The sequence below is a fragment of the Alligator sinensis genome, unplaced genomic scaffold, assembly GCF_000455745.1.
Source record: "Alligator sinensis unplaced genomic scaffold, ASM45574v1 scaffold886_1, whole genome shotgun sequence".
Taxonomy (NCBI): domain Eukaryota; kingdom Metazoa; phylum Chordata; order Crocodylia; family Alligatoridae; genus Alligator; species Alligator sinensis.
In genome coordinates this window covers 2,472,656-2,483,167 of record NW_005842040.1, presented here as the reverse complement: position 1 = coordinate 2,483,167, position 10,512 = coordinate 2,472,656, and the positions used below count along the sequence as shown (strand labels likewise).

General features: G+C 42.9%; 1 protein-coding gene across 3 annotated transcripts in view; it reads right to left on the bottom strand.

Moving 5' to 3' along the window:
* Positions 1-204: 204 nt before the first annotated feature.
* Positions 205-10,512, bottom strand: part of PLXDC1 (plexin domain containing 1) — a 55,879-nt gene continuing 45,571 nt past the window's right edge. Inside the window, exons 12-15 of one of the 3 annotated variants that reach the window (XM_025202935.1) lie at positions 8,941-8,976; positions 7,071-7,231; positions 5,287-5,342; positions 4,652-4,736 (exon numbers count right to left, since the gene is read on the bottom strand). In XM_025202935.1, the coding sequence (XP_025058720.1) occupies positions 5,304-5,342; positions 7,071-7,231; positions 8,941-8,976 (236 nt within the window). In that variant the 3' untranslated portion in view covers positions 4,652-4,736; positions 5,287-5,303. Of the gene's footprint in view, positions 4,737-5,286; positions 5,343-7,070; positions 7,232-8,940; positions 8,977-10,512 lie in introns of all 3 variants that reach the window. The other 2 variants (XM_006022563.3, XM_025202936.1) reach the window with 2 other exon arrangements.

Here is a 10,512-nt window from a genome sequence, read left to right as displayed (position 1 = left end):
TGCCCACCATGCTGGGTCCTACTGCCATGGGCCCGGCCCGGCAGCAGCACAGGGAACATTTTTTCATTCCTGCATGTGCCTCTTGCCCTGCCTCAAAGGGGTTTAAGGCGGGGCAAGAGGCACGTGTGCGCTCGTCTGGACATACCCATAGTGTCCATTACGTAATGCACAAGACAAATAAAAGACTACTCCCATCATGCTCAGAATTTTCATAATAACATCACCCACAATCCTTTGCAATTTTTATTTTGAAAACAAAGCAGTCCAAAGCATGAGATCCTTTTTGTGTTAACACAGTATTCCATGCAGATAATCCATAGTAAATACATTGCATTAAAAGACAGCTAAAGTGCCTTTAGTCCCCCAAAATAGTCCAATTGTGCTGTAAATTCAAGTATGTGGAAAGTAGGTCATTAGTTAGTGAGAGAGAGATTATTTTGGAGTTGGGTCTTACTTTCATTGAAAACAAAGGGGGTTTAGACTCCAACTTTAATTGGAAAAGAACCAAACTGGTTTGTCTTGAATAAACCCTGTTGTATATTCTTACAGCTGGTGAATACACACAAGTGGTTGATTAACAGATGTAACACCTCATTCTCTATGTCAGGATAAGCAGCTCCCCTACACCAACAACATGATCAATAGTCACTGCAAACTGCAAGGGTGCTGTCCTTAAAAAGACAAATATCGAATATCAGCATTTTCCTATATTTTGCATCCACATTTTAACCAGCTGAGCAGTGGACTGAGCACAGCTAACAGTCCTAGCTCATTTTATACTTATAAAATATACAAGTTGATATGCACATGTACATTATACAATTCGCTTCTGAAGAAGCCCAACCCGGAGCTAGAGCGAAACTTTAGAATATGGCTGCAGAAGCCGAGTGATACAGAAACCTCCTACCAGGAATGTCACAGTACTGGTACTGGCATGCCTTCCTGTAGTTTGGCACAGAATGAGCCTGCAGCATGAAGCCAGTGGGCTTATACTGAGGGGAGACACATGCAGGCTAATCTGTTTTCATTGTGGGCACTTAGCCTTCCATTTGCTCCCAGATCTATTCACTCCATTTGCTTGAAGAGTAAAATACTACTCAGAGGTTGGTAGTAAAAATCCTTTTCTCTTTCTTCCATTTGTCGCCATCATATCCACTGCTCTTTGGAGTCTGATATAGACTTGTTCCACTTTGAGGCCACGTGCCATGAAAACTTGGGACCCTGGATCCTGAAAGATTGTATCCTATTGATTTCCCTGACTCAGAAGTGGATTTACAGTTTCCAGAGCCAGACCTGACAGATAGCAGAGTTGGTCCTTTCTCCTAATATATGAAGTGGTGAGTATAAAGATACGTGTTGTGCTTCTCAAAACCCGTTGCATGGGATCTGACTACCCTTTACACAGTGTATCAGAGATGAACAGCACAAAACACTTCACATCAACATGATTAAATACAAGCCACTCTTTCAATTACTGAGAAATTAGATAAAAGATGTCATACAGATTTACTGGTAGGGAGCAAACACATAAACTCATGTGTTAGCATGCTCTGTTCCCATTTTAGTTTCATTAGAGGGGCACTGGGAGTGCCTACATGTGACACTACATCGCCACAGCAACACGCTACAGCTATGTAGCATCAGCAGGCAAGAACTGAGACACCGCAGCTAAGTCACCATAGTGGTGCGCTCTCCATGACTGCGAAGTAACAACAGCATCGTAGGGGCACGTGTAGATGTACCTACTGGCAAGTAATTTCTAAAGTAATTTATTTACCTTTCACTCTTTCAGAAGCATGAAATAATCATTCTTACAGTCTCCCTTTTCCTATTTTGGCAAACAGCAACTTTTATTTTTTTCTTTTGCTTCTTAAAAAGCACAAAATAACCTCAGCCTTGCCAAGTTACTTCCCTAACCTCCTTGTCAACACTGGGAAATCAAAGGATTTTTTGTTGTTGTTTCTTTTAGGTAATTTGCGGTACTCTCTATTGGTTACTACCCCTCTAAGCAGCAGCTGGGCAAAATGTGGTATTGTCAGGCAGAGTGTTCGTAATTTTAGGTAAAAGCTGATCAAAATCTATAAAAATATATTTAACTAGATAAATCCCTACATTTGACAATTTTTTAAGTGTTGATTTTCTCCAGAGGGTGCTAGCAAATCCCAACCTTCCAGTCTCACTAGAAACGTGTTCTCAGTAGACTGAAGCTCAGGAGGGGGTCTGATTTTTTTTCTCCTTATAGTTGAAAGAGAAACATTTTATTTATTGCTGAGTAAAAAATGTCAATACCTTGAAAATTAGTCATAAATTTACCTAAAAGTAATCATCAGAACTCATAGATAATAAAATACTGAAAAACCGAAAACCCTATCAGAACATAATGAATAATGGTAATTGGGAAATAAGGAGCACTGCTGTACTAAATCAGACTAGTAGTTCTTTTAATCTGGTATCCTGTCTCTGAAAGTACCTGGTACCATATGCTTCAGTGGAAGTTATAATAAGCCTCTAGGAGACAATTCTGGAATAACGTGCCCATAAGGGAAGTTTCTACCTGACCTCAGAGGTTGTTTTTTACCTTGAAGCATAAAGACTTATGATATCTCTTATATATTTTCACCATTCTTCATTTACATGTCTAATTCTTTTTAGAATCCTTCTTAGATCTTGGCTGTCATATTTCCTGGCAGTGACTTACTTAGGCAGTTTAATTATGCACTCTGTAAAGTATCTTTACAGCTATTCATAATTGCTAGCTATCTCTGTATTATACAAGGAAGAATAAAGAGGAATACCCATCTGACCACCACTTTGCCAATTATTATTGTATATATATACAAAAAATAAAAACAAGGGGATTATTTTTAAAGAGACAGAGAATCCAAGGGATATCCATTACCAAATTATAACCATTTTAAAGCTGGTGATAGCTGAAGCAAAAAAACTTACGACAGTGTCCCTTTTCTATTTGGGGGAAGTGGAGACAAATCTACTTCTAGCTCAAGGTTTTATTTGGAGCTAATGTTCATTTTCAAAATACCTCTGGAGAAGTAATGTCTGGATGTATGGGCCATAATAACTTGGCAAAGTTCTGTCTGACTTATCTTTTTTGAGCATTTTGGTGTCCTTATGCCATAATAAGTTGCAGCAAAAGCCTCCCTAGTGGCTATATGTGAAGAAGTATAAGCCAGGTTCTAAATGCCATGAAGCATCCATATTTATCCTTAATGGCTATATAAATTCAGACAAAGAGAGGGAAAACATTAATTAGACAGATCCTGCCTTTGGCAGTAATCACCACCAGTGACAGCTGAACCAGCCAGTGGATAAAATATGCACCAAACATGACATCAGAATAAATAGCAGAGGATCATGAAAAAACAACACACAACCAACTTGCCCTTTTTCTTCCAGGAATGTAAACTGCACCTCACACCAGACTTGGAATTGCTGCTAAGTGTCTTTCTTTCCTCACTTCAGAGCCCAAAGCTGCTGTAGCTGGAGTCAGTGAGAGTTTAGCACTTGGCTTTGATGGAAACAGATTGGAGTCTTTATTTTCTGAAGACTAATCTTTGGTTCTGATTGGGAAAAAGAAAAGAAAAGAAAAAAGAAAAGAAAAGAGAAGAGTAAGCACCTAGGGGGTCTAATGCTGAAGTCCTTGCTGTGCTTGAGGCCTGTAACGATACCAACAAAAATCCAGAATAGGAGCCTGATCCAAACCTAAATGAAGTCAATAGAAAGACTGCACTGATCACAGCTTTGGATCGGGTTGATTTTATTGATGCCTATGGAGATACCCCTGTTTTAGGATGGTGCAACTGAGCTCAGGCTTTCCTTCCTCACTTTTGTGAAATTCCCATGAAAATTTGCATGCAGTTACCTCAGGGTTTAGCCCTAGAAGAATAATATTTTCCTTTATGCTCTTTCCCCATCTTTTCCCATTATAATTTGATCGGTTCCTGGATGGTGGCCGTGCTAACAACAGAAGACTGACTTTGAAGGAGAAGTATCTGAGGTCTATCACTCTCACGCTCAACCTTTGCAGGCATTAGCAAAATTGTTGAGAAAAGGCAAGTTAGAGCTATTTGTTCATAATTGCACCTGTAGAAGGTTCTCCTACAGTACGTAAGCCTTAGAATAGGTCAGATTTGTCTGTCTTGGAGATAGGATAAGAACTGTTATCCTGAAGACAGAGGGTTTGGGTTTGGAGCCATGTCACACTGATCAGACGATGTGCATCTAAGAATGGGAATTGCTCCTCTTAAGGGCTTGGGGTGGTAGCAGAAATAAAGGCCCAAAGCAAAACGAAACAAAAGAAAATGAAACAGGACGAAAACTTGACTCCAGCTTTCCTTAGGGCCACGTCTCAGGCTTTGGTGCCAAATTGTTGTTACAATTCACTGCCTGTGTTTCAAGCTCCACTGTCCCAGGAGGAATCGGGAAGAATTGTATCCTTGCATTGCCCTGACATTCTTTTCAAAGCTCTGCTGGGCCCTTTTCTTCTGGTTGCTGTTCCTTTATTGAAAAAAGAGAAAATTTGCAATTGAATAACAGGAAACTCCAACACTTGAGACACAGAAGGCTGGGGCATGGGGCAGGGCAAGGGAAGGCTGTGCTCAGCATTGTTCTGCTTCAACAAAGCCCTCCTTCTCCTGGCTGGTTGGTTCCACCTCAGAGTATGTCGTGTGGTTAGTGTGGTTTCGGAACTTCATAGCAGGCCAGTGGTGTGGTCTCCGCTGGGGACAAGAACAAAGATGCATGAGAAACTAATAGTCTTGAATTAAGGGCTATGCAAGGAGCTTTGCAAAAAGCTTCTGTGTCACTTGTATGAGAGCCCACCTCATTAATAATCCCTACCTTCAGAGACCACTCCAAATGTCACTGAATACTTGCTCACCATTATTAGCACACCCACCTCGATGAAGCAGCTAGCCTTTGTAAGCTGCTAAAGGGATCACTGTGGATAGCTTTCATTGTATTAACATTGCTAAGTGTTGCAGAGCTATTGTTTGAAGAACTATATACAGCGCCATAAAGCCATGGACCAATGGGCTAAGAGTTTTTTCCCAAAGGCTAGTTCTGATGCATAAACTAATAAATGAGGTTAAATTGGGAAGGGCGGGGAGAGAGGAAATTAAACCTCTAGTGAAACTAGGCCTCTGGTCTTAGAGAGGAAGAATGGCTTTGTAGTTAGGGTATTGTGGACTCAGGAAAACCCACTTTAATCCCCTGCTCTGCCACAGATTTCCAGTATGTTCTTGTGCGAGTCATTTTGTCTCTCCTCACCTCAGCTCCCCATCTGTTCACTGGGGATAAGAGCAGTGCTCTTCCCTAGTTGGATGCTGTGAAGATAATAAATACAAGAATGCTTGTGAGGTGCTAAGATACTAAACTGTTGGGAGGTTGCGAGGTTGATCCTGTGAAGCTGGTCTCTTGATAGAGACAAATGGAGGAAAAACAGATGGTGTAAAGAGACCAGGTAGCAGCTGAGAAAGGTTGGGGTCTACATGCTGCTCATCTTCTCCCCCATCAGAGCCCAGGCTAGAATTCAACCCAATCCTGATGGCTCCAGGGGGTTCGTCATAACCACCTGATATTTTCAAAGTTAAAAATCTGCATTTAAAATACACACACACCATCAGTTACATCTCTGATGGAGCATCATTTGTCCATAAAGCCTGGCAACGTTAATTTAAAAAATCCAGCTCAAAAGGTAGCAACCGAAAACTTTGTTACACTCCAGATGAGCTCTCTCTCTAGAATCTGCATGTGTACTGATGTGCAAGCATGTGAAAAAAGTCTGCAGTGGTGCGAGAGGGAGGGGGAATGTGGAAAAAGAATGTGAGAGAATAAAAAAGTAAGTGTGAGTATGCATGGAAAAGAAAACAGCTGGATTTCAGACAGAATCAACAACTGGAAATTGGAGATTAGCTGTGCCTATAGAACCATGAAAAGAAACATTCTGATATGAAGGATATCAAAGTCCCCCTCCCCCACTCCTCTCTACTTCCCCAGATGCAGTCAGGGCAAGGCAGCTGGGTTAATTGAAATGTATCTGAATCAGGACTGCTGAGAGGATTCAGACCGCAGCAAAATAAATCTTTAAATGCATGGTCCGCTCCCGAGCTGTTGGTGAGGCCCAGCCTCCCTCTCTTTCTCCAGAAGGTTTGGATTTCCTGAGGGCAGCTGCACCTGTAGGTAAACTGGCTTTTTCTTATTCATGGCTTAGTTCTTCCAACTGCCCAAATCAATGTACTCATGGCTCAGTATACTTCAACTGCACAAATCTATGGGAGTGTGAGTGCTGAAGCAAGGGACCCCCATTAAGGAAGGGACTGTGGTAGAGGGCTGATCCTACTTATCTGGCAGGGCAGATACCATGATGATGGTTTCAGCCCAGGTGGTTTTACTGACCTGGCAGGGAAGATACCCTTCTCCTTGGCCTTGAATGACTCAGTGTAGGTAGAGGGTGAAGGCCTGCCCCTTGCGCTGTGGGCAGGCTGACCCCTGCGAAAATCTATAATGCCTCCAATTATCCAATATGAGGATCTTGACTACACAATTTATGATGATGGGGCTTTGCTCTTGGGCCTTCCTTCTAGCTTGCTGCTTTGGCCTTTTGGCTAGGGGCAAGTGAGACTAGGGGGCAGCTGAACTCCAAGGCCTCCAGGCTTGGGGCTTGCATATAGAATGCCTGCCAAAGATCTGGGAGTATCTGAAGCCCTAGGCTTAAGACCCTGGGAGGCAGGATACTTGTCGGTGGTAGCGCCACACAGACTTGAACAATTGAGCTCTGCTTAGTTGACACAAGTTGGAACTGATTTTCAAAAAATAAAAATAGTATAATGCCAATGAAGTCAATGCCTTGCCAATTTATACCAAGGGTGTAAATTGGGTTGTGTGATCTTGTGTGCTATTACACCACCCAATGGAGTGAATACATAAGCTTGCTGGGACCTGCAGAGACCTTAACAGGAGGAGAAAATGCAGAGGGGTTGGGACACATTTCCCTTGCTTCTGATAGTTCTGATGACAGCTGGGCAGGGCTGGGACAGGGTCTCCTCACTCACCTCAATGAAAAACAAGGCGGCATTGGAGGTGGGGTGGCTGTTGATGTAAATTCCAGCGAGAATAATGGCTGCAATAAGCAGGACAGCCAGAACTATCCCCACAATAGTCCCAGCATGAACTGGGGCTCCTGTTTTCTTTGAAGGAAGGTCACTTCTCACACCTGCAAAGAGATTGTTATGGAGGGATGGGAATGCAGAGATAGAGACTGGGATCTCTGGAACCCAGTGAAATAAATGACTGCAGAGTAGGAGCAAGGGGAGGACAGAGGCCTTTGTCCATGCTAATATCCCTCATCAATAATGATGATTTGCATGATGGCTTGGGCCATCCCTTCTTAACTGCTGATTTCCTTTGTTGGGCCTACTGAATTACCTCTTGCACAGCAGAGGCAGGAGTAGGATGGTTCAGTGGAAATGAAAGCCAAGGACACCCTGTGCCCTTGTTCTGCCATGTGTGTAGGAGTGATCTTACCCTCTAGGGTCCAGCCCATGAAGAGAATAAGTGAACTAATATTGTGAGAGAGCTTAGCTTATATGGCAGAGGCCTGTGTCTTTGGAGCTGAAGTATCTGGTGGCCCAAGCTGTATAATGTATTGTGTGTGATTTCCTTGCGTTGATTGAATTTATCTCAGTGACACCCATGATACAGGGAATTCACCACATCCTCCCATCATCCCCCACACAGAGGCTGCCAGTTCAAGACAGTATCTCTCCCTTCCTCCCCTGAAATAATTCAGATGAAGCAAGACCTGCCCTAGGTGCTGGATCCCCCAGGTGAATTCCTGGATGCGGTCATCCCTTTGAAACAGCAGCAACATTTGGTTTGAGAAGGGAATAAACAAGCACCCAACAGACACCCCCCAATTCATATTCCTCATGTATTGAAATGCTCATTCTGACGGAAAACCATTAGCCATATGCTGAGCAGTGTCCTTAGTGTGTCTTACCCACAATTCCTCTGGCTCCCTTTCATTTCTTAGCTATGAATATTCAATTACACAGAGAAGAGATAGGAGCAGAGCTATGAAGGGTGTTTACTGCACATATTAGCAATGACATTACCAGCCATTTAAGCAGCAGTTTGGCTAAAATTGAGAAGGTCATGAATTTCAAAGGTCTCGTGCTTGCAGTGGACCCAATCCTGTACCTGTTATAGTCTGCGGTAGCTCATAATTTACTTCTATGAGCTCCATCAGCCCAGCTGGGATGGAATTGTGATCTGCACATATACCTTGTACAAACCACCAGGGATATTGGTGTCATTGTGTGGCAGCTCTTGCAAACCAGACATCACAGAAAGAGGCACTGGGATTTTTCTTGCACCACTATATCATAACAGTAGTGTTATGGTAATATAGACAGTGCTTGGCCAGCAGAGTTCTTTGTCTTTGAAGTTCATTGTGAAATGAACTACTGACAAAAAGGAAGCCTAGAGAGAACCAAAGATGGGCTACTAGAAGGCTTGCTTTTATATGTTAAGATTTAAAGTGTTCTGTTGCATCACTGAGGAAATTCAAAGGCAAGAGGCTTGTGGTAATGCTCAGGAATGAGAAACTGAAATAGATTTTACAGAGTATAAAATGAAAAACAATTAGCTAGGTTTACCCACCAAGACTGAGGAAAGTATCCAAATAAATTACCATCAACGCAATGTAGACTGGTTCAAACTTTCATTTTTTAACAACTCAAGGTAGTATTAGTCATCTGGGGAAGGATAACTGTATTCTTATCTTGACTGCATCCCTTTGATGTTGACTTCCAACTCTCCAGTCCATTGACTGATCATAACTAATAAGTGCATTTGATTTCAGCTTGACACATTCCCACTTAGGAAGAATCTGACCAGGTACAGAAAAGGTTGAGGACTTACTATCCACTCCTGCATACTGATTCAGCTTTGTGTCATCTGGAAGAAAGAAACCAAGGTAAGCAGATTTAGCAGTTCTATATGGGCCTCACTATTTTTACACCATTCTGCCCCCCATGCAAAAGCCTGTATGTAGGGCATGCCCCTTTGTATTGCAATATAATGTTTCATGGTAGTTTTACCTCTTAGTTTGGTATGGAAAAAGGCACCCAGAAAACAATAGAAGAATAAAACCACAGGGTTTCTGTTTGCCGCCTCCTCCTGTCAAAGTGACAACTAAAGCACAAACCACTTCTTAAATAAGCACATGTAGTATGCAAGCACCAAGCAACAGAATTAATGTACTGAGGACTGGGTCCTAGGCATGTCAGCAGTGAACAATCACACCCTTCTGACAAGAGAAGAAAGGGATGGGGAAATCTTGTTGATTCACGAGCATTGTCTGAGCATGTGTGCAAGTGTGTACATAATCCCCCAAAGGCAAAGAAATTACCTAAAACCCTACACAGTAAAATTTTGTAAGACTCTCTTTATAATAAAAAAAAAAAACATTTCCTGAAACATGTTGCTAATTCTGGTAGTTCAGACAAATAAAGCAAAGGATGTTAATCCAGAGGGTCCATTCCACATGAAGCCATAAATCCCATTCTGCTTTTTCTGTGCCTCCATCTACAGTTTCTGTAGGCTTGAAGCTGTACTTGAGCCTTTTTGCCTTTATTGCCCTTTCCTTAAATGATCATCATTGCAGGAAATGGAACATCTCAGGAGATTAAATGTTTTCAGCTTCTCTGAAGATTGGTTTTACTTTGCTGGCTAGTCACCAACCATTTAGTCCAATTCTTATGTGTGTGGTTGTCTGTCTCTCTCCTGTTTTCTGTCTCTATGGACCACTGCTCTGGGTGATGTCAAACTTTGGAAATCTCTGGGTCCCTGGAGTTCCTACTCCCAGAGATAGGGAAAGTGTCTCCATGGTGCCAGTTAGAAGGAGGTGGGTTTAACCCACTCAGTGCTTCCAGGGTGCACTGTTCTGTTAGACATACAGGGCTGGTGAGGACCAGGGCAGTTATAGAAGGAGGCAGTATCTGAGGAACCTGGATGCAGGAGTAGGGGTGGATGTCGTATACTTAGACTTCAGGAAGGCCTTCGATACGGTATCCCACCCCATACTGGTGAACAAGTTAAGAGGCTGTGACTTGGACGACTACACAGTCTGGTGGGTGGCGAATTGGCTAGAGGGTCGCACTCAGAGAGTCGTAGTGGATGGGTCAGTTTCGACCTGGAAGGGCGTGGGCAGTGGGGTCCTGCAGGGCTCGGTCCTTGGACCGATACTCTTCAATGTCTTCATCAGCGACTTGGATGAGGGAGTGAAGTGTACTCTGTCCAAGTTTGCGGATGACACAAAACTTTGGGGAGAAGTGGACACGCCGGAGGGCAGGGAACAGCAGACCTGGACAGGTTGGACAAATGGGCAGAAAACAACAGAATGCAATTCAACAAGGAGAAGTGCAAAGTGCTGCACCTAGGGAGGAAAAATGTCCAGCATACCTACTGCCTAGGAAATGACCTGCTTGGTGG